This window comes from Coloeus monedula (genome assembly GCF_965178545.1).
Source record: "Coloeus monedula genome assembly, chromosome: 27".
In the NCBI taxonomy this organism is placed as follows: domain Eukaryota; kingdom Metazoa; phylum Chordata; class Aves; order Passeriformes; family Corvidae; genus Coloeus; species Coloeus monedula.
Genome location: NC_138807.1, coordinates 1,622,713 through 1,647,634, shown reverse-complemented (window position 1 = coordinate 1,647,634; position 24,922 = coordinate 1,622,713). Strand labels below are relative to the sequence as shown.

The following is a 24,922-nucleotide window of genomic DNA, read 5'->3' as shown; positions in this document are numbered from 1 at the left end:
TCAGATTAGATACTAGATAATTTTTTTCACTGAAAGAGTGGTCAGGCAATGGAATAAATTGCCCAGGGAGGTTCTGGAGTCACCATCCCTGGAAGCATTCAAGAGGCATCTGGATGTGGCACTTGGGGACATGGTTTAGGGGTGATTATGGTGGTGTAGCGGTGACAGTTTGATTTGATGATCTTGAAGGCCTCTTCCTACCTTGATGATTCTGTGATTCTGTGAGGCCCTGATCAAAGTGGCCTCTCCCTGTCCCACCCCATGGGAACTGGTGGGAGGCTCTGGTCCTGCTGTCTCCCACCCACATGGGAACCCATGTCTCTCTGGGTTCATGCCGACATTCCCTCCAGGGAGCCAGGAGCTGGTGGAGATCCCTGGGCCCATCCCAGGAGTTTCAGCCTCAAAGGGATGTTATTCTGTCAGTCAGGCTCGTCTGTCCAGGGAAACCAAATGGTGAAACTGGGGCAGTGGTGCTGCCAAACCAGCAGGCAGAGCTGCTGGAGCCCAGGGTGGGTGGACAGGCACTGAAACACCATCCAAAGCAGCAGCCCAAGGTCTGCTGGAGGGGAGTAAGACCACGAGGATGGCATAGACAGTGGGTCCCAGCCATGGAGATGAGTCCTGTCCTTGCCCTGTGTAAAACCTCCCCTTCCATGGATGCATGTCTGAGGGGATGGAGATAGACCCCCAGGGGGGTGATTTCATGGTGCACAGAGGCAGCTCTGGGTTCGGAGCCATGCAGGGTTAGCTGGGGTGTGACATAGCTGCCAGTCCTGGTGTTGTGGCACTGTGGGGCTCTGTCCCCTGCAGCCTCACAGTCCCTTATGGCTCAGCTTTGCTGCTGCTCTTTGTTGCAGCCTGATGTTGGATTGAGGAAGGGGCCAGCAGCTGCAAAGAGGAGCCGGAGTTGGTCAGAGCCCCCCAGCTGTCCGACTGCCACTGCTGCTCTCCCCGGCTTGTGCTGGTGGGTGCCCACCATGGAGGAGATGGTGATCTGGGAGCAACACACGGTGACACTGAGCAAGGTGAGTGTGGCCTGGGGTGGCCCTGGGAAGGGACTGGGTCTGTGGGGTCAACTCTACCTGACCCCTCTTCTGCCCACGCCCACTAGGACCCTCACCGGGGCTTTGGCTTTGCTGTCTCTGGAGGCCGTGACCATCCCAACAGGACAACCGGGGACACAGCGGTGTTTGTTTCAGATGTGGTGTCTGGGGGACCAGCGATGGGTCAGCTCCAGTGAGTGCACGGGGACATGGGGCCATACGGGGTGCTTGCTGCCAGCGAGGGTGGGAAGGATGGAGAATCGCTCCTGCTGGGACAGGGCCAGCACCACTGTTGCCCTGCCTGGCTGGAATGGGATCTCTTGGGGTACACTTGCTACCCCACAACCTCCCTGGGCTGGGAGCTGTGCCTGGGGTAGAGTCACAGCTGCATTTTCCCTTCCAGGAGGAAGGATCACATCGTGATGGTGAACGGCCTTTCCATGGAGAATGTCCCATCCTCCTTTGCTATCCAGACACTTAAAACCTGTGGCAAGATTGCCAACATTGTGAGTGTGCTCTGTGGTGGGATGGGGGCTGGCATCATGCCCACGCTGTGCCTGTCCCCATCCCAGCTCCCCTGTCCCACACACCCAGGGTTTGGGGCTTGAGAATTGCTGCAGGGACATCTCCTGGCAGAGACAGCTGTACCCACCATCCTCTCCTACTCACTTTGCACCTGCAGACGCTGAAAAGACCGAAGAAGGTTCACATCCCTGTGAGCAAGGGCAGCCCTGGGTCCCCCGCTGTGCCCCGGCACTACGACTCAGATGATGACTACAGGCTGCACCGCTCCCGGGATGACCTGGACCACAGCCAGGGCTACGATGGGGACTCATCCAGCGAGAGGAGCTCTGGTCACCACCACGATGACCGTCGCCATCATAAACTGGTGCCACGAAGCCGGAGGCGAAGCCAGGACAGCAGCCACTGGGTGCAGAGTGGCTCGGATCGGAGACGCCATGGCCAACATTGCTCTGCCAATGCCTTTGGCCAGGACGGGGACACCAACGGGCTGGCCCTGGTGTCAGGCTTCAAGCGGCTGCCACACCAGGATGTGCCAATGAAGCCCATCACGTCGGTCCTGGTGAAGCAGAAGCAGAGTGAAGGTGAGGCCCTCCTGCTCCTGCTGTCCCTGGGTCTTGTTGCCTGATTTTTGTCCATGCCTTCCCCCAGGGAGGAGGCGATGGCTGGGTGGGTGCCAGGGCCTGGCTGCAGCAAGGGGACAGGGCATGCCATGCTGGGTGCACTAAACCTCCTGCCCTCAGCCAGGGGCTACAGAGCTCAGCTTTGGGGCTTGCCAGTACCCCAAGGGGAGCTGGGGCTTGTGGGGATGGTGCCGAGGAGGGACCTTGAGGGGGTCCTGCATCTGCCTGACTCTGCCACCATCACGGCTCTCTCTGGTGCAGAGTATGGCCTGAAGCTGGGGAGTCAGCTCTTCATCAAGCACATAGTGGAGAGCGGGCTGGCGGCCAAGGGCAGCTCCTTGCAGGAGGGAGACCTCATCCTGAAGGTATGGGGGCCCTGGGCTGCACGGCACTCACTGGGGGTCTCATCTGCCCCTCTTTGGAAGGCTCATCCCTGGCTGGTGTCACTGCAGGGGCCAGCCATGGCTGTGCTGGAGGCAGTTCTGTCTGGTGCCCACTCCCTGCCCCAGCCCCCCTGGCTGTCCCAGGGACCCTGCAGGGGCTCCCAGGGCCCAGCTCCCTGCATTGCCAGGGCTGGTGGCACGTCCTGCTGGCACAGTGGGGTCGTGTCCACCCCACTGTCCCCACGGTGTGTGGTCCCCTGCTGTGTGTCTGTGTCCCCACTGGATGACAGTCACAGAGGTGTTTGTCAGGTAAAATGATGCTTGAAGTATTTGGGGAGGAGAAAATAGAGGGAGGGAGACCCTTTGTTTGCACACCTGGTCCAGGCAGACCTGTGGCTGCTGGGAACTGGTGCCAAGGTGACTCTGGGGCAAACAGAAGGGATTACATCCCACAGTCTGTTGGGAAAAGCTGCTACCACTCAGGGAGATCCCAGCCCCAGGGCCTGCTTGGGGCCTGACTCCCCGGCACCAGGCCAGGGCATGGAAGGACAGGGCTGGGCCCAGGGCAAAGGAAAACTGAGCTTCAGGTGTCTGAGGGGTCCATGCAGCTCCTGCCTCTGGGCAGGGCCCCAGGCAGGTGGAACAAGCCACACTAATGCTTCCTCTGCACAGAATAAGGTCACACTGGGAGGCAGTCAGGAACAGAGACACAGAATAGGTGAAGCTGCGGAAGCTGGGGCTGGGCTGGAGGGGCTGGGAAGGGACCAGGAAGATGGCAGTCAGAGCATCCCATCCCAGTGGGGTGTTCCTGGGGGTGGCTTTCCCAGGAGCAGGTGCCCTGAGGACTCCCACTCTGCCCCTCCAGATCAATGGGGTAGCCAGCCAGGACATGTCCTTGGCTGAAACTCAGCAGCTCATCGAGCGGACAGAGGGGATCCTGACCCTGCTCATCCTCCGGGACCACCGGCAGTTCCTGGTTAACATCCCTGACGTTGACAGCCAGAGCGACAGCTCCCGGATGGACGGTGAGGAAACATGATGGTGGGGCCAGGGCCAAATACACAGCACAAGGACTGCATGGTCACTGATGCATCTCCCCTCCTGCTGCTGCAGATATCTCAGACATTGACTCTGAGCTGTCCCATCCGCCATCTCCAGAGACCTCCCCACGACCTCCAGCTGCTGCCAGGACAAATTCACCACCGTAAGGCCCTCACTGTCCCCATGAGCCCCTCTGTCCCCTGGCAGATCATGCTGTGTTCTCCACCTGTCTAGGGATGCTGGTTCTCCATTCCTAAGCCAATGTCCCTGGAGGTGGTACTGCCATTCCCAGCTTGCTCTGCTGTCTCCACTGCCCATTTGACACTGCCTGCCTGTGCCCTGCCTAAATCCTGCTCGCTCTTGTTCCAGGGAGAGGAGACGATCTAACAGGGAGCCTGTGGCTGAGGTGACTGTAGCTGATGCTCGGGGCCCGGGTGAGTGGACTGGGCACTGAGAGGGCTCCAGGTTCCTGTACATCTCCACTGCCCAAAGCCCCGGCAGAGCTGTGCCAGGGCTCCCTGTGCCTCAGCACAGCCACTGCTGCTCCTGCATCAGCTTTCCTTCCTGCAGACCTTCTGGAAGCCATGGAGGGGGATGACCACAGCCCCCACACCAGCCCCACTGCCCGAGCTGCCCACAAGGATGGGTATGTCTGCAAGAGGCAGGGGGGAATGGCTGGGGGACATGTGGAGCTGCTGCAGCACAGGGTTGGGGTCACAGGGTCAGTGCCTCCCTGTCCTGTCCTTGCGTGTCACCACTGGGCTGACTGTACTTCCCCGTGGCAGGTACAGCACCAACTCCAGGGTCGTGCGGTTTGTGAAGGCCAAGAGTGTGGGGCTGCGGCTGACGGGTGGGAACGATGTGGGCATCTTCGTGTCGAGCGTGCAGGAGGGGAGCCTGGCTGACAGCCAGGGCGTCCGGGAAGGTGACCAGATCCTGCAGGTACCTGGGGCTGAAAATGCTCCATATGCTGCTGCACCTGGACTGGCCCCAGCCCTTTTGGGTCCAATATCTCCCCAGGGTATCACCTCCAAGGTGACAGGGACCAGTTCCCTCTCCCACTCTGCCCTGGGCACTGATGTCCCTGGGTCCCCTGCTGGTGCCCATGCCCTCTGTTCTGCTGGCAGGACCATGTCCAAGTGCTTTTCTGTGGCAGGTGAATGACACCAGTTTCCAGAACCTGACCCGTGAGGAGGCTGTGGAATATCTCATGGCCCTGCCCCCAGGCGAGGAGGTCACGCTGTGGACCCAGAGCAAGCAGGACAGTGAGTGGTGACCAGGCTCATCCTGGGCTTGTGCCTCTCCATCCTCTGTCTCTTCTGGGCGAGCATCAGACCTGGGCTTGCCATGGCCCTTTCTGCCCCTGCAGGGTGGTCCTTCTTTCTCCCTCCTCTTCCTCCTGAGAGTTGATGGGTGGGGACGAGACCATCCTGGCCCTGTTTGTGCCTTGGCTTCCTGGAGCACAGGGGCTTTCTGGAACCATGGTTCAGCCTGGAGAAGCCAGTGTGTACTGGGGAGTCAGACCCTGCTGTCCCCAGCATGCCTGAGAATGCCATGGGAGGAAAAGGTGTTTCCAAACCCTCCTTAGCAGCGAGGGCTACTGTGGAGCGTCCCAGCCAGCCTGGTGCCTTCCCAAATCTCTCCAGTATCTCCTTCCTCAGCCACCTCTTCCCCTGATGGTCCATCTTGCCTTGGGCTCCAGTTTACAGGAAGATGATCTCATCCAACGTGGGTGACTCGTTCTACATCCGGACACACTTTGACTTTGAGAAAGATACGCCATCAGGGCTCAGCTTTGTCCGTGGGGACGTGTTCCACGTGCTGGACACCATGTACCGGGGCAGGCTGGGGAGCTGGCTGGCTGTGCGCATGGGCAGGGACCTGCAGGAGCAGGAAAAGGGCATCATCCCCAACCGGAGCAGGTAGGGATGGAGCCAGGAACAGCCCCTAGACAAGCAGAGCCAGGGAAGGCTCCCAAGGGAGCTGGGGACATGGATAGTGGGCTCAGTGAGAGGCAGGGCAAGGGCTGGTGGGGCAGTGGTGTGAAGCGTGAGCTGGTGAATTCCCTCCTTGGGGTGGTGGGGCAGCTGATGGTCAAGTTGTCCAATGTCCCAGAGAGAGAAGTCTACCACAGCCTCACCTGGCTGTGCCGCTGAGCAGGGGTGCCAGCTTCTCCTGACCTGCTCCTCAAACCCAGAGGCTGCAGGTCCTGAGCCCTCTCCTCTCCCAGGGCCGAGCAGATCGCCAGCCTGGAGTCGGTGCTGAAAGCCACGTCTGGTGCCAACCCCTCTGGGGCAAGGGCTGAGTTTTGGAAGCTGCGGGGCTTGCGGGGAGCCAAGAAGATGCTGCGGAAGAGCCGGGAGGACCTGTCTGCCCTCACAAAGCAGGGGCACTACCCACCATATGAGAGGGTGGTCCTGAAGGAAGGTGGGCACCAGGACAGCCTGAGCCACCTTGGGGATGTTGGTCCTGGGGCTGCCCTGCTGATGCTGATGGGTCCCCCTCTCCTGTGAGGAGCAGGGCAAGTCGCAGGCCTGTGGGCACTGCGAGGAGTGGGGCTGGGTGCTCGGGTGCTGGGAGCTCTGCCCTTGCCCCCACCCACCCCGAGCACCTCTGTCCTCCCACAGCCAGCTTCAAGCGGCCAGTGGTGATCCTGGGCCCCATCGCAGACATCGCTGTGCAGAAGCTGAGCAGGGAGTTGCCCGAGCTGTTTGAAATTGCCCGTAAGTGCCCCCACACTGAGGAGAAAATGACATCCAGCAGCCAGACCCCATGAGAGTTCTTTACCTTTGGCTCCCTCCCTATGACACCCCAACACCTGCCTGGGCTCATTCGCCCTCTCCCTGAGGGACACGACCCTGGGGCTGGGCATGACCATGCCCAGCCTGGGGCTATCAGAGGTGCAGCCCCTCTCACGCCCCATCTCTGTGTCCTGCAGCGAGCGTGCCCCGCGATGGGGCATCGTCCAAGGTCATCAAGCTGGACTCGGTGCGGCAGATTGCAGAAAAGGTGAGACTCACACGTCCTTGGAGCCAGCTGGAGCCTGTGGAAAGCCCATGGCCCCCGTCCCTGCTCCCAGCAGGGCTGATGGCTGTGCCCTGCCCCAGAACAAGCACGCCTTGCTGGACATCACACCCTCGGCTGTGGAGCGCCTCAATTACGTGCAGTACTACCCAGTGGTGGTGTTCTGCGAGCCCGAGAGCCGGCAGGGCATCAAGGCCATGCGGCAGTGGCTGGCACCCGACTCCAGGAAGAGCTCCCGGCGCCTCTATGCCCAGGCCAACAAGATGAAGAAATATTGCAGCCACCTGTTCACGGCCACCATCAGCCTCAGTGGCAGCGGCAATGCCTGGTACGAGCAGATCCAGGACATCGTAAGGACACAGCAAAGCCAGCCTGTCTGGACAACAGCAGAGCAGGTACAGGCACAGGCTCTCTGGGGTGAGGCTTGGCCTCCTGGGGCTGCAGCCAGGCAGGTGATGGGGCTGCGCATGGCCCCGCACAGCTTGAGTCCCACATCTCTGTCATCCCCCCCCAGGCAGATGTAGCACCTGAGGACAGTCTGGACCTGCTGAACCCACCAAGCACGGTGGTGTCAGGCTACCTGACGTGTGACAGCCATGCCAACAGTGACTACGACGACACAGATGGGGAGGCGGGCGCCTACACTGACGGCGAGGCAGAGGATGCCTATGACCAGCCCGGGCTGGCCCGTTCCTCTGAGCCAGCCCAGCTGGCCCCGAGCCATGGCCTGGACTCCTCCGAGCAAGCACAGCTGGCCCCAAGCCACAGCCGAAGGGAACAGGTGGGTTGCCCCAGACTGCTACAAGGACCTGGGGGGGCAGAAGAGGGTGGCACAGTGCCTGGCTCTGGGGTGGAATTCCCATCCTTGTGGCACAGGCAGGGTGTCACCTCTGGCTGCTGCAGCATCCAGCTGTGTGTCTGTGCCCAGCTCTGGGGCTCCTGCCCTGACCCCCCCCACCTGCTCTTCCCCAGGTGCCCGAACAGCCACGGCAGGGCCGGCGCTATGACAGCATCAGGTACCCTGTGCCCCGGGGTGGGGGTGGCAGCCGCCCAGCGCTGGGGACGGTCCCGGAAGGGCAGTCCCTGTCACACAGAGCTATCACCACCCTTCTGTCCCCCAGGGAATACGAGCACGAGGCGGTGAGGAGGAGGTTCACACGAGCCAGGGATGACTCAGACCAGGATGAAGGCTACGAGTGGGGCCCAGCCACAGATGTGTAGTGGCACTGCTGGCCTGTCCCTCTGGGTGCAGGTGACAGCTCAGGTAGTGCCCCTGTGGCCAGGCTGGGCTGGGCCCAATCCTGCTATACCCTGCATCACCAAGTGCCTGCACTGCCATGTGCCTCCTTCCCTTTTGGCCACAGCCACTGCTACTGGAATAAAAGGGATGTTTGGATCAGGACAGGCTGTTTCTGGGGGTGCTGTGTGGCAGCATGCAGGGGACACTGTGCAGCAGGCTGGCCTTGCTGGGACCCAGGCACCTCCCTGGCCAGTGGCCCTGCGTATGCTGAGGCACCGCAGGGGAATTGGGGCCTGGCACTTCTGCAGGCCTGGGATGTGCCCCCCAGAGCTGAGCCTCCTCTGCTGCAGCCCCCCTGCAGCTCCTCAAATGCAGCCTCCCGTATTTCCCAAAATTTTTATTTTTAGAGCAACCAAGCACACAGACACAGCCAGGCCAGCACTGCTGTGGCTCTGGGGGGCCAGAGAGCTGCTCACAAAAAGGCTCACAGCCCCAAGCTCCCGGGATGTGGGGCTGAGCAGTGCCATGTTCCCTTTGCTGCTCCAAGGGCTGTGGCTCTGGGCCAGGCTGTGCATGCAGAGTGATTCAAGGCAGCACCAGGGAAAAGCTGAGGCAGGTTCCCAGCTTGGTGCAATGGGTCCAACGGAGTTTGTTGCACCCCAACAGGCCTCTGGCCAAGCCAAGGGAAAAGAGGTGCCAACAGTGCTTCTGTCCTTAAGGCCGAGTCTGGGAGCTGCTGGGTGTCCCTCATGGGTGCCAGTGTGCACCTACACATGGGTGTGTGGGGTCAGTGCTGCCCTGGGGCTGTGCTGGCCTGAGCTCTGCACTTGAGCTGTGCTTCCAGCACCATCCCCACCTCGGGAAAGGCACCGTTGGTGAGTGTAAAAGTACAATGGTCAGTGACTAGATGGGGGGAACTTTCACATAGGGTCCCCTCTCCTTCCAACAGCACAAGGCCAAGGCGAGGGACCCTGTGCAGCAGCAGGACAGGCACTGTGCAGGCACTGTGAGGTGGGGAGAGGTGATTGGAGAGTGAGAGGTGCCCAAACTGTGGCACCACAGGCCTCGATGCTGCTCAGGCTGGGTATCAGCCCCCAGCCTCCCACTGTGTCCTGAGTATAACAAAAGAGGTGCAGGCTTAGGTCCTGCTCAGGGCTCTGATGCAGGGCTGGGGCAGAAGGCAGAGCCAGTCCTGCCCCTGCAGCCCCAGGCCCGCTCCTGCCTGCCCCAAGTATGGTGGCTCAGAGGAAGAGGGGCTGCTCCTGCCCCGTCAGCAGTCGGTACGTGGAAGCTGGCATGGTCTTGATGTGGACCTAGGCAGAGAGGCACAGGTCAGAGGCCCCATCCCAGGCTGCAGGGTGCTGGTGCACAGCTCCGAGCCCAGCGGCTCCATGGGGGCCCAGCTCACCTCGCTGACTGCCTCGGTGAGGATCTGGATGATCTTCTCGTGGGGCGTGGCCACCACACTCTGCCCGTTGATCTCGATGATACGGTGCCCCACGCGGATGCCGCCCCGCTCCGCGATGCCCCCGCGCATCAGGCTGCAGATCTGGGAGCGGGGAGTGCTGTGAGAGCAGGGCTGTGCCCACAGCCCAGCCCTGCATCACCACTGCTCCAAACCCTCACAGCCCCGTAGGCTCCCGGCCGGAGCTCTGGAGTGGGGGGCACACCTCCTCCAGCCGCTGGGCACGCAGTGAGGGCAGGGATGTCCCTGTGCATTGCTGCCACCAGAGCGACGTGATGAGCTGGGGAAAAGGCAGCCCCCAGGATTTTGTCCCCCAGCTGACGAGGCTGTGGCTGCCCCACTCACCGACCCCTCCTGCTCCCCTCGGGCCTGGGCTGCAGAGACTGAGCTGCTCCCTGGGGCATCAGGAGAGACCCACACCTCCAATCCTAGGGGGAGCACCAGTCAGTGTGCGAGGTGGCTGTGCCACCCACCCACCCAGCTCCAACTGAGCCCAGGAATGCCCCTCTCTGCCTTCCCAACACAGCCACGGGAGAGGCCACGGCAGGGAGTGGCTGGGGCACTGGGGACAGCAACAACTGTCACTGGGGTCATGCCCAGAAAGCCAGGAAGAAGCCACCACCCCAAAAGCAAACAGCTACAGAGCACCAGGGAGAGGGATACAACCACTGGTGCTGCAGACAGGCTGTGAAGAGCCTTTTGCTGTGCACAGCAGAGCCCTGTGACCCCTTGGCCCAGGCAGGCACATGGAGTGTGGGAGCTGGGGGCTGCTCCCTGGACACAGCCAGCTCCGCCTGTCCCTCAGGTAGACCCTGGCCCAGTTCCCATCCCACGGGCACTCACCACACCATTCTCAACGCAGAAGCCCAGCTGGTACTTGGAGTCAGGGCGTCGGATGACAGCTGTGGTGACAGGGGGACAGTGCACAATGTTCAGTGTCACCTCAGTCTGGTGCTTCACCTCCTGGAAGGGAGGATGGGGCTTGGTCAGATTTTGGAGAGCTATTCAGACTGGTTCAGGGGCAATGCAGCCACATTGCTCATGTGAGGGCTGAGGATTAGCAACCTGCTTTCAATGGGTAAACTGAAGCACACAAAGGGATACTGCAAATACAAATCCAGGGACAAGAACTTACAAATCCAGCCCAAGACATCCCTGCCCCTGAGGCTATGCTGCCCTCGCTTCCAGCTCCTTTCCGAGAGATAGATGATGCAACAGGTTCCCTTCAGGACAGGTGCCTGCCTCCTCCTCCACCCCCCTCCTCAGGCAGGGCCACAGCAAGTACAGTCCCCAGCTTTGTCCCTGCCTTCCTCCCAAGCACTGAGCAGGACCTGTCACAGCCTGCAGGACAAGCATGACCTCTGCACACCTGCCTCCACACCTGAGGTCCCCAGGGGAATCCTGATGTCACAGACGCTCCCAGATCATTCAGGCCAGTCCCCAACTCCCTCCTGGGGTGAGGCAGGTCACCCTGCCCCAGCTCACCCGGATGATGCTCTGGCAGGTGCCCAGGGGCAGCCCCACCAGGCTGGTCCCGTTGACTGACATGAGGCGGTCCCCAATGCTCAGTTCGCCTGACCGCTCCGCAGGGCCCCCGTGCATCAGGTTGGCGATGACCACGGTGGGCAGGATGGAGCCCCAGCCCGACTCCACAATGGCAATGCCCAAGATCTCCCCCTTCTGCTTCCGGATGCAGACCTGGGGGAGGAACAGGTGGGTTACAGTTGTAACCTCCACCAGAGTCGTGAAGCACGTGTCCCAGCCCACAGCTGCGCTCACAGCTGGCTGGGATGGGGTCCGGTTTTGTAGGGAGCACCTCAGACATGGAGCGGATGACACAGAGGTGCCAGTGAGTTCCCCACACTGTACCCACCCCCTGGAGCAGCTCTTACGTCCTTGCAGTTCTCCTGCCGGGAGAAGTGGGTCAGCTCTGCGTTGTACTGCTCCTGGTCCTCGAGGGCACGGCTATACTGGCGTGGGCTCAGCTCACTCGGGTCGATGCTGTTGGCCTCCAGGAAGCGCTGGTAGGCCACGCCAAACGCCTGCCCGATGGCCTGGGCGATGACCTGCGCCTGGGGAACAAAAGGGCTGTTCCTGCCCATGGCTCAGGGCTGGAGGCAACAGCTCCCAGTGCCCTGCAGTGCCCAGCACAGCAACCGTCCCTGGGAGCTCCAGGGCATCCTGGCTCCTTCCCTGCCTGAATGGGCCCCTGTATGGAGCCAATCCTCCCCTCCACTTTGCTTGCTGGGCCTCTGCATGTCACAGAGATGCTCAGGCTGGGCTCCTGCCCTCTCCCTTGCGGGGAGGGAGGGGTCTCTGCTGCAGCCCCAGCCCAGAACACCCAGTTATTACACTGGGATGGGGCTCAGGTCCCAAAGGTGACCCGCCCACCCCAGGGACCCGTGTGTTGCCTCACATCAGCCGAGTGGAAGACGTGGCAGATCATCTTGTAGAGCCGCTTCTCCTCTGCCACCTCCGAGCGCCGCGGCAGCTTCCGGCGTGCCATGAGCACCACAAGGGAGCCGATGTCAGCAATGTAGGAGATGGTCTGAAGGGAGTGATCCATCATGGCCTCCTGGCAAGGGGGACACAGGCCAAGAGTTCAGCCCCCTCTGGGCCGTCAGATCATGTGGGCAGCTGTGAGACTGCTGGCACGGCAAGCAGGAAGGGTTTGGCAGCGGTGCTGGGATGTGGCACAGCTGCCTGGCACATACTGGGCAGAAACCATGTCTGTGCCAAAAGGTACAAACAGCTCCTTCATCAAGGACTCATTTGTGTTCCTGGGTGCTGCCAGGGAACAGGACAGCTCTTCCCTCTTGCTGTAATGCAGAAACTAATCCTGAGGCAAAGAGCTCCCCAGATTTCAAACCTGGGCTCCCCAAAGCTTGGTCTGGGATCCCAGCAGCTCCACGGGGCTGGGAAGGTTGCTTGGGAAGCCTTGTGCAGCCACAGAGAGACAAGGACATGACACAGGATGGCTATGGAGTGACACGTCCTCTCCCAGACGTGTGTCCTCATCCATAGGCCATCCCTGGGCAAGACCCTGCTGGTGTGGGAGCAAAGCTGAGATCCTAAGACCAAACAGGAATGCTGAAGCAGCCACAGGGCCACATGGGTACTGCTGTTCCTGCTCACCTGAGTGTCAGCAGTGAGCACCTTGATCCTCTGTGTGGAGACAAACAGATCCACCTCCGTCATGGGCTGGGACTCCCCCTCGGGTGCCTGCAGAACGATGGAGAGGTCACAGGACCCTGCTGGGACTCAGCCCCACAGCCAGGTGCCCCTGGGTAAATTCTGAGCGCTGCCCCACAGCCACAGGGGGCCAGGCTCAGGGCAGCCAGGCCCTCCCTCCCTCCTGCACCTTGATCCTGTCCACCGCCTCCTGGGCCTGCGCCATGCGGACGCTGGTCGGGGGGTTCCTCTCCGAGGCCAGCTGCGTGGAGCCCAGGTACTTGGCCCCAAAAATCACACCATCCAGCAGGTCCTCTGGGTCACAAGGGCCTGGAACTGAGGCATTGGGAGGGATTGAGCAGGGGCTGCTCCTCAACCTCTGAAACTGGGGGTACCAACTCCTGCTGCCTGTTAGCTGCATTCCTATGCAAGATGAAGCAGCTCAGTACTTGGTACTTGGGCACCTGGCATCACCAGGGGACCAGGCCTGCTTCCCCCTTCCCTTGAGAACACATGGCATCCCTTTCCCCCAAGTATACCCCCTCCCTGATCCCTGATGCACCTCCATTTCCTCAACAAAGGCTCAAACAAGCCACCTGGAGCCTGGTGCACCCACTCTGGATGGGTGCAGAGCTGGCTGTTCCCTCCCCGACTGGCATCCCCGACCACCCCCATTCAGGGTCAGACCAGGTGGGTCAGGACTCCTGGATGCTCTTGCTGCTTGAGCACAGAAGCAACTCACCCGCTCTGAAGGCTGGGCAGGATGATGGGGATTCCCTGTTCTGCAAAGCAATGAGAGGGCAAGTGAGGCTGTGGCTGGGACCTCAGGGATTCAGCCTGCCTGGCCCTGGAGCAGTGGGACAGCAAGGGCAGAGCATCGCTGGGAATGGGGGAAATGGCACAGGGTCCCAGGGCTGGACAGGGAGGAGCAGAGTCGTATGCCTGTGGGTGTGACAGTGCAGGGTCCTGGGGCTGGAGGGGAGGATGGCACAGGATCCCAGGACCAGAGGGGCTGTTCAGACCCACCAGCTTCTGCCCCAGGGCACCCATGAATCAGCCAGCCAGGCAAGCATGCATTCAGAGCCAAAGTTGGTACCAAGGGTCTTGTCTGGGCAATCTCGCAGTGCGAGGCCCTGTAAGACCTGAGGAAAGTCATCCCTGGCTCTCCTTTATCCCCATTCCAGATCCCAGGAGGGAGCAGAGCCAAGGGGCATGTGCTGGCTCCTGCTGCCCTATCGCAGCCCAGGGCACGGTGCACTCACGGTCACAGCGCCCTGAGGTGGCTGCTCTGTCCCGGAGGCCAGAGCAGAAGGCAGCGCTGCCCACGCCGGCTCCGGGGAACCTTCCCGAGCACCCTCGCCGGCAGAATCGTCCTCGCAAAGCCCCTCTCCATAACACCAGCTGCCAGAAGGTTCTTCCTCCGAGCTCTCTGGCCTCCCCAGCCCTTCAGGCTTCTCCACAGTGGCTGGTTCCTCCTGAGCCTGCAGCATCTCCAGGTTGGTCCCAGCAAGGACATCGGAGTGGGCCAAGGGGGTTTCGGCACCAGCCTCGGGCAGCCCCCCCTCGTAGCACAGGAGGCTCAGCAGGTCCTCCCGGTCAGCCTCGGCGAAGAGCAGCCCGTGGCAGGGCCGGTCGCAGGCGGAGTGCTGGGGGCAGCAGGGACGCATCGCCAGGCCCCGGCCCGTGGCCACGTGCAGCGGGCACGGCCGGCACCTGCCCGGGCACTGCCCGCGGCCCCGCCGGGCACCGGCGCCCGAAGGGGATGGCGAGCCCTGCTCTGGGGCGGACGAGCGGTCGCGGAGGTTGGGGTCGAGGGTCTCGAGCTGAGCCAGCAGCCCCTGGATCTCCGAGGGTTCGTCCTCCACATCCTCGGCCCACTCGGCCCTGCCCGGGCGGGCGCGGGGCTCGGGGATCTCATCCAGCTCCATACCCGCGGGGTCGGCGCTGCTGGGGCTCCGGGGGTGCCCCGTGCCCCGAGGGGCGCTCCCGGCGCTGGGCTCCCAGCGGGCAGAGCCCTGCAGCACCGCGGGCACCGCCTCCGCTTCCATCGCTCTTCCTGAGCCCCGGCACAGCTCGGTCCGTCCGCCCGCGCCTCCCGCGAGCTCCGGGGCTGCGGCGGGCGCCGAGCCGGGCCCCGGTCCCTCCGGCCCGGAGCCGCTGCCGGCCTGCGGGGCGGTGCGGGAGGGCTCCTCCGGCCGCCCGCCTCCCGCACGGCGCCCAGGGGCGTCCGGCCCGTCCTCCGTGTCCATGGCCCGCGGCTCCGCGGTCTCATCGATGCCGCCGCCGGGGGCGGGGAGCGCGGCCGCCTGGAAGTCCATGGTGATGCCGCTCTCCATGGGGCCGGCGGCCCGGGAGAGGCCCGGGCCGGGCGGACTCAGTCGCTACCGGCGCCACCGGCCCGGGACGGGACGGGACGGTCCCGCCGCCGTTTCCGTTCGCCCCGCGCAGGCGCGGCCGCGGCCCCGCCCCGGTCCCGCCGTGCCCCGCGCCCATGGCCGCCCGGGGGCTGCTGCGGGCGGCGGGAGATGTGTTCCGCGCCTCGGCCCGCGGCTACGCCAAGAAGCCCGGTGAGACCCGCACGGGCACCGGCCCCGCCGGCTCTCCCCGGCCCCGTGCCCCCTCGTCCCCCCGTGCCCCGGTCCCGCACTCCTCGGCCCTGGAACCGGCCCTGCCCTGCCCGCGTTCCTGGCCCCGTGTCCCAGTCCCCGGCCTCGGCCCCGCGCCCTCCCGGTGGTGCCGCCGCCCCAGCTCCGTTCCTCATAGCCCCCACTCCCACCCGGCCCCGGCCCCGGTCCCGGCCCCGGCCCCGGCCCCGGCCCCGCGGTGCCCTTGCCTTCGAGTCCCCAGCCCTTCCCCTGTGTGCGTCCTTGCCCCCCCGCATGTCCCCTGCCTTGACCCTGCTGTTTTCCCCACAGCCGCCAAGGCCAAAGGCAAGGGTGTGCCGAAGGAGATGTTGAAGGGGCCGGAGGTGTGCACGGACCCCACCATGCTCGCCACCCACGCTATGGGGGTCAACTACTTCAAGGAGGGTCCGGAGGTGGCCCTGAAGCCCGACTCCGAGTACCCCGACTGGTACGTGCTGCCCCACTCCCCTCTGTGTCCCAACAGAGGTGCCATCCCAGGGGCACAGAGCTGTGTAACAGGGATGGGGAAGTGCCCTGGGAGGAGGCAGACTGCCCCTCTGAGACCCAGACACCTTCATCAGGGTCAAGAGAGAGGCGTGGGTGCACTGAGGATGTGGGGGTGAGGGATCTGCACATCCTGGTCACTCATGTCCATTGCTCTGTCCCGTGGTTGTCCCTTTGTCCTCCTTCTCGCAGCCTCACATCCTCTGCATTCACCCCCAGGCTCTTTAAGATCCACCTTGGGCCCCCCAAGAAGCTGGAGGAGCTGGACCCCGACTCGCTTGAGTATTGGAGACGCCTGCGGAAGTACAACACATGGCAGCGCAACAGGTTGAAGAAGGGCAAGAAGCTGTAGGTGCTGCTGAGTTTGGGGCTTCCCCATGTGCCAGCACTGGGACCTGCCCTGGCTTTTGGTCTCTTCTCTTTGCTGTAAATAAGAAATAAATCTCTGGTGAGGCTGATATCTGTTATAAAGGCTGTGACAAACCAGATCCTTTGCAAGCTTGGTGCAGGTCCCATCCATGCCAAAGGCTAAGGCAACACAGGCCACAAGGTCTCTGTGTTTGTTAAGACAGAAGCTCAGGTTTTGGGTCGTAGAGGGAGCCCACACTGCACATGGGTCCTGCTCCCTGCTCCATCACCGGCTGTACCACAGCAGCTGGGGCTCAGGGCTCCGTGGGCGCGTGGGGTGGGGGAATGACCCACCCGTGTCACTGCATCCCTGGCCGGTGGATCTCGGAGCCTGAGCAGCCTGTGCTCCCGGGAGTGGAAGGATCTGGGCCAGGCTTTGGCAGTGCTGTGTGGAGCAAGCAAGGTGGGGGAGGGGACATGGTGGCCCTTTGCAGTGCCACCTCGACACCATGTTCCTCCTCCAGCAGCAGGAGCAGTGGTGCTGGGATGCCAGGGTTTGGCTGGGCTGGATGGTGAAGGCAGGGTCTTCCCCACAGCAGTGGGGGTCTTACTGCCCCATCCCTGATTCTCCTTGGGCAGCTTCAGCCTGGCAAAGCCCGGCAGCTTCCGCTAGCCTTGATTCTGTCTGCGTGTTGGGCACACCCAAGAGGTGCCTCTGTCACCTCAGTTCACCTCCACTGTGGACTTGCTGCCCTGCAGCTCCTTCTGGGCTTGAGTTGGGCTCTGGAGAAAAGAGGTGCATGTGGGTTCCTGCAGTGAGGAAGGGACAGTGGAGCCTCTGCCAGGCCCAGCGGTGTCCGCGGTGCTGTGTGCCCTGTGACAGGGCTGAGCCGTGCCCAGCTCCCCTGGGGCTGTGGGCGGGGGGTGGCAGCTCTGCGCCCATGTGCTGCACAACAGGAAGGAAGGCAGAGGGAAGCAGAAGTGCTGTGCTGCAGCACGCGGGCCCCGGGGAGATTTTGGACTGAACCTTCATTTCCTCTGTGTGGGGCTCAGTGCACATTCTCGCAGCCGATGGGGCTCGGCCGTATCCCGCGGTGAGCACCCATCCCTGCCGGGCCTGCAGCTCACCCTCCCCTCGCCACCCCCAGTGTGTCCAGACCCCAAATCCAGCAACAGGTGAGCAGACGGAGCACCTGGATCCCTGTCCTTGGTCTTGGAGCCCCCTGCTTGGGTGAGTGTCACCCAGCTGCTCTGGGCAGCTCAGTCCTGAGGACAAGGGCCCTTCTGGGGTGGGTTGTTGGGAAGGGACCTGAGGGGAGGAGGAGGGAGCTGCCCCTATCCAGGTGGTTCATGTCACATGGAAACCTTTCCCAGGATTCAGGGCAAGCTGAGTTGGGTCCCAGTCCCAAGACCCCCATGTACCCTCTGCCCTATAGGCCCCTCGTGGTGGCTCCAGAGCCACCACCCAGAGGCCTGGTGACAGCAAGGGGGCTGCTGCTGCCCCACTGGGGCCTCTGTCAGAAGGAGAGGGGTACTGGGGCCCCATTCTCTGTGTCACCTGACAGGACAAAGAAGGTGACGGGGGCCATCCCCTCTTTCTAGTTCCGTGGACCCCCATTCCATGAAGGTCCCTTTCCTGTGGCTGGGCTAAAGTACCGTGGCTCCTTGCCCAAGGCTGGGGGAATGAGCAGGGTCCCCTGTGCCACCCAGCTCCGAGTGGGACTGTGTGTCATTCCTGGCTGGCTGCCGGTGGCCAGATCCAGCAGCACTGCCCAGCCAGATCCCAGCACCTCCTCAGGCTCCTGCCGGGAGCTGTCCTGACACCAGTGATCCCACTGCTCTCCCCCCTAAGCCACCCTGTGCCCAGAGGGGTCCGGCGGGGCACGGGTGCCTGTCACCCCGTGACCCACTGACAGCTTGTCCCCTCGGCGTCCCCAGGAGGGATGGGGGACTGGAGCATGCCCATCGGCTCGCTGGGCGAGGAAGTGGTGGCCCGGCTGTGTGAGCTGCTGGATAACGCCGGCCGGGGCTGGCGCAAGCTGGCCGAGCTGGCCGGGGCCGAGAAACGCTTCAAGTGCAGGTAGGGCTGGGGGAGCACTGCCGGGGGCTGTCCCCGGCCGGGCCACAAGCGCACGGGGGCCCAGCTCTGCCGCGGGCCGAGCGAGGGGCGCTCGGGGCGGTTCCCTCCCCGGGCTGGGCACCGCCGAGGCCCCTGGCCGGGCTCCCACCCGCCCCGAGGGACGGGGCTGTGGCTCTGACGGCTGCGGGCGCTTGCAGCGCGGAGGAGCTGGAGATGTGCTCGCTGAAGGTGCTGGAGCCCCGCGGCAGCCCCACACAGTGCCTGCTGCAGCTCCTGGCCGAGCGCGACTGCACCCTCAGGTACCTGCTGGGCTGCCTGGAGCGCATGGGGCACGAACAGGCCTGCCGGGTCCTCAGCTCCGCCGGTACGGACGGGCAGCGGGAACCGGGGGGCTGGAGGGGAGCACCAGGGGGCAGGGGCTCAGCAGGAGGAAATGGGGATGGGGGTGAAGAACAGCAATTCCTGATGGGGGTCTTGCTCTGGTAGTGAGGTCCTGGGCAGGCAGGGTGGAGTTGGATGGATGCAACAGGATGAGATAGGATGGGATGTGGTCTGATCGGATGGGACAGGACAGATTCGGACAGCATGGGATGGGATGGGATGGGATAGGATAGGATAGGATAGGACAGGATAGGACAGGACAGGACAGGACAGGATAGGATAGGATAGGATAGAGCAGAGTGGGAAGGGATAAACTGAAGCAAGATGAGATGGGTAGATGGGATAGCACTGAATATACCAATGGGACAACGTAGGATGAGATTGCTGGGACAGGACAGAGGTGTGGGATGGGATAAGATGGGCTGGGTTGGGAGAGGAGAATCTGTTGTAGGTGGGGATGGGGCAGGATGGGATGGGGTGATGCAGGACAGGGGACTCAGTCCAGGCTGGTCTCTCCTCTCCTGCAGTCCAGGACATGATCCGCATCACAGTGCAGCCCGAGTCACAGGTGGTGGCAGAGGGGACACAGGTGTCCCTGACCTGCTGCGCGACTGGCCCGCCGGGGCTCACGTACCAGTGGTTCTGTGGGAGGCAGGAGGTGAGGTCCCACTGTGCCACACTGAGCAGGGCCCCCACACCCTGTCCATGGCAAGGGCACCTACACGAGTAAGAGGGAGCCCATGACTCCTTGACCTCCTCCCCTCTCATAGGTGCCTGGAGCCACATCCCCAGAGCTGCTGATCAACACGGCTACCCTGGCAGGCCAGCCCGAGTGGTACATCTGCCGGGTGAACTGCGGGGCCACCTTCACCTTCTCCAGGTGGGCTCACGTCCAGGTGGAGAAGAGCAGCAGCCCCAGCTCAGGTGGGTCTCGAGATCTGTGTCCCTGGGCTGGCTGCCATGGGGCACCACTTGCCCCACTGGGATTGGGACATCTCCTGCAGGGCACCTCTCGCCCCATCAGGACAGTGGTGGGTCCTGAGCGGTATCATTTGCCATGTAATGCCCTGGCTCAGCTGCGAAGGTCTCTGGGCTTGCTGGTGTGATGGTGCCCACAGAGGAGCCACATGCCCCGTGTCCTCCTCACGCTTGCTGCCTCATGCCAGCCATGGGTGCCAGGACCTGTGGGGGAAGAACCTGGGGCCTGGCGCAGCTCTGCAGAGTGCTGCCATGGCTGGGTGCCTAATTTGCCACCCTGTCCCTTTCCCAGCCAGTGGCTACTGCCTGACCATGGCAGGACTGCAGATCCTGCAGCAGCCGCGGCCGTGCCGGCTGGCCGAGGGAGACACGCTGGCTCTGGAGTGCAGAGCCATTGGCAACCCCCCACCCCAGTACCAGTGGTTCAGGAATCGGCGCCCCGTGGAAGGGGCACAGGCACCCCAGCTCCAGGTATGAAACTCCGGCATGGCACAACATGGCATAGCATGGCACAGTGTGGCACAGTGCAGCATCATCTGGCACCCTGCCCCAGCCTCCTGCTCTGTCCTGCTGGCAGGTGAAGCTGGTGACAACGGCCGAGCGGGGCAGCTACTCCTGCCGTGTGTTCAACCTCTTCCACGAGGTGTGGAGCCAGGAGGTGGACGTGGAGATCGGTGAGGGCCCCAGACAAACCTCTGTGACCCCCCACCTGCTCTGTTCCCAGTAAAGCCCTCATGGCTGCTCCATAGTTTTGGGGGCACTGCAGCCCATGCCGGGAGGTGATGCCATGCATGGGGTCCCTGACATCCCCTCTGCCACAGGCCCGCGTCTCTTCACCTCTGGAGGCTCCTGGCCGGAGGGGGATGGAGGTAGGTGGGGGCAGAGCAGACAGGTCTGTGCTGCTCTGCCCTCTGTGCTCCCCTGGCACTGGAGGGCCATGGCACAGCATTTCTCTCTTCCCAGGCTCCCTAGAGCATGGCAGCCCTGGACAGCTGTACGGTAAGAGCCTGCCCAGGAGGGGCTGGTGGCCCTGGGGGGCTCTGACTGTCACCACTGTCACCACTGTCACCCCATAAGGCTTTACTTGGCCAGGACGCTTTGGGTGCAGCATACTGGGAGAGTGAAACAGCAGCCCAACCCCAACCTCTCAGCAGATCAGCACCCTAACCCTCAACCCAAATCCCCAGCCCTAACCCTTAACCGTAACCTGAGGGTTTGGGGATCAGCAAGGCAGGGATGCCACAGGGTACCTTGGTACCCAGGGACAGTGATGCTGGCCAGAGTTGGGTGTCACCTCTGTGGGCTGTGGGTAACATGGAGAGCAGGAGTGTCCCACTCCATAACAACACCTCCCTCTCCCATCCCTGCAGCCACGGACAAAGTGGCGCTGCTGATCGGCAACATGCACTACCTGCACCACAAGCAGCTGCAGGCGCCCATAGTGGATGTTCACGCCCTCGGTGCCCTCCTCCGCCAGCTCGACTTCAAGGTGGTGTCACTGCTGGACCTGCGCAAGGCTGAGATGCAGATGGCCGTCGATGAGTTCCTCCTCCTCCTTGACAAGGGCGTCTACGGTGCGACAACACCCGCCAGGGCGGCTCCAGCCCAGGGGGAACTGGGTGGTTTTATGCTGGTGGAGTCTTGGGGTGCAGCCAGGCAAGAAGCAGGTGCTGGCAGGTCAGGGGATGCCACCATGTCACCACCATGTCACCTGCCCTCTGTTCCCCCAGCAGGTTTGCTCTACTATGCTGGGCATGGCTATGAAAATTTTGGCAACAGCTTCATGGTGCCCATTGATGCACCCAGCGCCTACACGTCCGAGCACTGCCTGTGCGTGCAGCGGGTGCTGCGGGAGATGCAGCAGCGCCGCACCGGCCTCAACATCTTCCTGCTTGACATGTGCCGCAAGAGGTGACCCGGCCCTGCCACCCACCTCGGGACAAGCTGCCACTCAGGGAGGGCCCAGCACAGGGACCTGTGGGTGGTGGCTCCCGGGGGAGGGTAGCGGAGCACCCCCAGGGTCCCATCTAAACCCACTGTCTGTGTCTAAATGCCCCAAAACTTCACTGCCCCTGTGAGCTAGCAAATGCTGTAATGGGTGGGCAGAGTAGCACAGAGCAACCCTCCAGGTCTGGTGTGCTTTGGGGTGGGTTTTGGGGGAGGACAGGTTCTCACTCTGTCCAGCTTCTCTTCTCTTGCAGGAACCTCAACGACGACGTCATCCCGCAGGTTGGGGTGCTGGAGGTCACAGCCAACATCGTCTTTGGCTATGCCACGTGGGTCCCCTCCCACCATCCCCTGGCACAGGCAGTGGGGCTGTCTCCCTGCCTGGCTCAGGGCAGGGGCTCAGACCCCCACGCCTGCATCCCTCCACCCTCGATGCTGGAGGGGTTGGGCAAGCGGCAGCCTCCAGTCCCTCACAAGGCAGGGAGGTGCCCATGGCACTGCTTGGGTTTGGGCAGCACCTGCTGGCATGAAGCCCCAAGACTCCTCCAGAACACAGGGGTTTGGGCTGGTGATGCTTTAAAGCATCCAGGATCTGGCCATGCTCTCACCTGTCCCCAGCATGGTGGCCAGATGGTGTGATGGGAACAGGAAGAGCTCTGGGCACTCAACTCTGGCTTCCTTAGGGCTGTCATCCTGTTGGGGGCCAATTCCCAGGGCGTGCCAGACCCCATGACAGATCCAAACACTGCCCTGTCCCCGCAGGTGTGCGGATGCCGAAGCCTATGAGCTGAGCCAGGGTGAGCTCTCCAACGGCATCTTCGTCACCTTCCTCAAGCGCTGGCTGATGGAGGATGAGAAGATCACGGTGCTGCTGGACAAGGTGGCCGAGGGTGAGTGAGGAGCAGTGGGGAACAGTGACCCCCCTGGTGGCCCCCGCCGACCCCCTGTGCCCCCACAGACATGGGCACTCTGGAGATCACGCGGGGACGGCAGGCACTGGAGCTTCGCAGCAACCTCTCAGAGAGACGGGCTCTGACAGACCCCATCCGCCCCCCGGGCCAGGATGAGTCCTCTGCCAGGAACCTGCAGTGGGCCAAGGCTCACGGTGAGTCATGGCCACCCTGTCCCAAGCTGGCATCTAGAGGGGGGACAGCCCAAGGAGCAGAGAGAGGCTGCGAACATCTGCAGGGTTCCTCCCACCTGGAGGAGAAACTGTTGGCACAGAGCCACCAGCCTGGAGACAGGAGCACGTTGGCACCCGTGCTCCAGGGTGACCCTGCGGCCACCTCACCTGTGGGTACAGCTCCAGCCCTGAGCCCCTGCAGGTCCCAGCCCTGTTCTCCCTGTCCCCTCCCCAGTCCTGCCAGAGAGCCGGCACCTTCGCTTCGACTGCGGTGTCAGCGTCCAGCTGGGCTTCGCCGCCGAGTTCTCCAACATCATGATCATCTACACGCGTGTGGTGGCTGCCCCCAAGGACATCACCAACTGTGAGGCCCGGCTCACGGATATTCCTGAGGTGGGAGCAGCTGCTGAAGTCCCCACTAGGGCAACGCTGAGGAACTGGGGGGGAAACTGTGGTGGTTTTCACGTGGATGCCATCCATGGCAGGAGCTGGATGTGGACCTCAAGTGCACCAACAAGGAGAGCCCAGAGGAGGTGGGCAGCCCGCTGGCACCTGTCTGGAGCCTCGGCTGCCCCTCCTGCTGCCTCTACAGCCGGATCTGTGGCTTGCAGAAGCTGCAGGTAAGAGCCATGGTGGGCAGGGGCTGGTGTTGGGGGCACAGCGTGACCATGGCTGCACCAGGACAGGAGCCCATGGTGCTGGTGTCCCCCGCAGCAGGAGCTGGCCTTCACCATCTGCCTGCAGTATCGCTACCAGGGCATGGACGACTTTGTGGAGGAGCGGCAGCGGGTGAACGTGGGGCGGCCGCTCATCGCCAAGCTCAACCTGCAGCGGGCGGCCTCCCCCTCGCCGCCCCACAGCCCCCTCTTCTCCTCTCCCCCCAGGAGCTGGGGGGTGGTGGGGAGCTCGTGGGTCAACACCCCTGAGGAGAACCTGAGCCCCGAGGGCCCCAGCTCCCACACCCTGTAGAGGGACAGTGTGGCCCCCTCCCCCATCACTGCAGTGCCCTGGCACCATGTCTGTCTGTCCTGCCGGGGGCCAGGGGATGGAGGGGGTGGAGGTGATGTGCACAGAGGCTGAGCTCCATCCTGGCCTGTGCCAAGGACTGTTGGCCCCAGCCACATGTCCTCTGGCATGGCCGTGCCACCCCCACATCCCCCGGCAGTGCCAGTCCCACGTCCCTGGGCAGTGCCAGCCCCACATGCCAGGCCACCGCCGGGCAGTGCCAGGGGCAGAGTGCCCAGAGACCACGGCTGAGCGGGCTCGAGGTGTCGTGCCGGGGCAGGGCTAGGTTCGTTCAGGCCCGGGAGAAATAGAGAGAAATAAGCAGCTTAGGGGGCAAATCCCGCGGGAGGAGATTAGAGGGGGTGGGAGCGGGAGGGCTCCTGTTCGGCCACGAGGGGGTGGGAGCACCCCCCGGTGCCCCCCCGCTCCCAGTAGCATCCACTCCTCACAGTACAACCCCAGCAACCGGCCCCATCTGGGCAGTGAACGATTTCAGGACAGGATTGGGGTCTAAGGGGAAAAAAATGATTTTTTTTTGCTTGGATTTTTCCCACACAAACCCCCGCATGCTGGGGCAGGCTCCAGTGGGTATCCACCGGGGAAAGCACCAATAAAGCGGTCCGGCCAGGTGGCTCGGCGCTTCTGCGCCCTCCCTGCGTTTAAATGGCATTTTTGGGGTCAGAAATCTTGCCCGTTGCCGCAGGAGGTGCAGCGCACCCACGGGAGGGAAGGGAGGTACCAAGCGAGGGAACCCCGACATTCCCCGTGCCACCCCATGGAAAACAGCTCGTTTCCATAATTCACACAACCCCCAGCCCCAAGGACCCGGGGAGACGCATCCTCCTCGCGGGGCCCCTCCGCGCTCTCGGGCGGCGGTTGCGGGGCCGGGCTGGGGGAGCACCCTCGCCCCAATTAGGCTCCGATCAAACGAGCCGGGGGTGCGGCGCTGCCGCTCCCGCGCCAGCCGGCCTTTGTTGGCGCTCGGGAGGCCGAGGGGTGCCCCGGGCTGGCGCCAGCCTCGGCAATTATGTCATGTGAAAAGCGCAGCCCCCATTGAGCGCGTCCCGTCCCCCGGATCAAACCCCATTACTTCCGCAGCCGTTGCTTCATTATCTGCCGGCCGGAGCTCGCCTCGGCCGGGGCGCTTCACCCCATTAGCTGGGCCGGGGAGCCGGGGAGCATCGATTATGCGTTTAATGGGCTGTTAAAGGTTTAATTGTCGCTAACGAAACAGACGAGCAGCAGCAGCCGGGGGACGGGGCACAAGGAGAAGGGTCTCGCCGGGGTCAGTGCCTCGCCTGGCCCGCTGGCATCCCGGCCAGACCTGCCCGACCGCGGGGGTCTGGGGACGTCAGGGTCCGCCCCCGGGGGGTTCGGATCGGGGTGAGACCCCGGGCTGGGGGGGGGCTGCGGGCGCGGG

The 24,922-nt window shown here is 63.1% G+C and overlaps 4 protein-coding genes across 6 annotated transcripts; 3 read left to right on the top strand and 1 right to left on the bottom strand.

Moving 5' to 3' along the window:
- Nucleotides 1–962: 962 nt before the first annotated feature.
- TJP3 (tight junction protein 3) lies at nucleotides 963–7,780 on the top strand (the record flags this gene model as incomplete). The annotated part of the gene is given in 19 exon segments (XM_082298122.1): nucleotides 963–1,025; nucleotides 1,112–1,236; nucleotides 1,447–1,549; nucleotides 1,726–2,149; nucleotides 2,450–2,553; nucleotides 3,437–3,596; nucleotides 3,685–3,775; nucleotides 3,982–4,046; nucleotides 4,183–4,258; nucleotides 4,398–4,554; nucleotides 4,769–4,877; nucleotides 5,315–5,534; nucleotides 5,843–6,039; nucleotides 6,240–6,335; nucleotides 6,551–6,621; nucleotides 6,720–7,031; nucleotides 7,151–7,417; nucleotides 7,609–7,712; nucleotides 7,714–7,780. Coding segments are annotated over 19 exon segments (2,796 nt in total). The 5' UTR covers nucleotides 963–977.
- Nucleotides 7,781–8,269: 489 nt separating this feature from the next.
- On the bottom strand, nucleotides 8,270–14,903 carry APBA3 (amyloid beta precursor protein binding family A member 3). 3 transcript variants are annotated; one of them, XM_082297770.1, is made up of 10 exons: nucleotides 13,775–14,903; nucleotides 13,255–13,294; nucleotides 12,703–12,848; nucleotides 12,477–12,563; nucleotides 11,758–11,916; nucleotides 11,234–11,413; nucleotides 10,827–11,039; nucleotides 10,185–10,304; nucleotides 9,285–9,425; nucleotides 8,270–9,189 (listed from the first exon to the last, which is right to left on the bottom strand). In XM_082297770.1, exons 1-10 carry the CDS (start codon nucleotides 14,846–14,848, stop codon nucleotides 9,118–9,120), a joined length of 2,232 nt encoding a protein of 743 aa, XP_082153896.1. In that variant the 5' UTR covers nucleotides 14,849–14,903; the 3' UTR covers nucleotides 8,270–9,117. The 3 variants fall into 3 exon arrangements, with proteins under 3 accessions (XP_082153896.1, XP_082153897.1, XP_082153898.1); XM_082297771.1 differs by having other exon boundaries at nucleotides 11,758–11,889; XM_082297772.1 differs by lacking the exon at nucleotides 8,270–9,189 and having other exon boundaries at nucleotides 9,286–9,425; nucleotides 10,185–10,243.
- Nucleotides 14,904–14,969: 66 nt separating this feature from the next.
- On the top strand, nucleotides 14,970–16,111 carry MRPL54 (mitochondrial ribosomal protein L54). The gene is made up of 3 exons (XM_082297669.1): nucleotides 14,970–15,079; nucleotides 15,428–15,584; nucleotides 15,860–16,111. The coding sequence occupies exons 1-3, from the start codon at nucleotides 15,004–15,006 to the stop codon at nucleotides 15,990–15,992; spliced, it is 366 nt and encodes a 121-aa protein (XP_082153795.1). The 5' UTR covers nucleotides 14,970–15,003; the 3' UTR covers nucleotides 15,993–16,111.
- Nucleotides 16,112–17,931: 1,820 nt separating this feature from the next.
- LOC309582613 (mucosa-associated lymphoid tissue lymphoma translocation protein 1-like) lies at nucleotides 17,932–23,466 on the top strand (the record flags this gene model as incomplete). The annotated part of the gene is made up of 16 exons (XM_082297841.1): nucleotides 17,932–18,068; nucleotides 18,266–18,432; nucleotides 18,977–19,107; nucleotides 19,220–19,373; nucleotides 19,720–19,898; nucleotides 20,005–20,101; nucleotides 20,249–20,296; nucleotides 20,391–20,426; nucleotides 20,798–21,001; nucleotides 21,161–21,338; nucleotides 21,629–21,703; nucleotides 22,137–22,264; nucleotides 22,333–22,479; nucleotides 22,733–22,890; nucleotides 22,983–23,117; nucleotides 23,212–23,466. The coding sequence occupies 16 exons, from the start codon at nucleotides 17,932–17,934 to the stop codon at nucleotides 23,464–23,466; spliced, it is 2,229 nt and encodes a 742-aa protein (XP_082153967.1).
- Nucleotides 23,467–24,922: the final 1,456 nt, after the last annotated feature.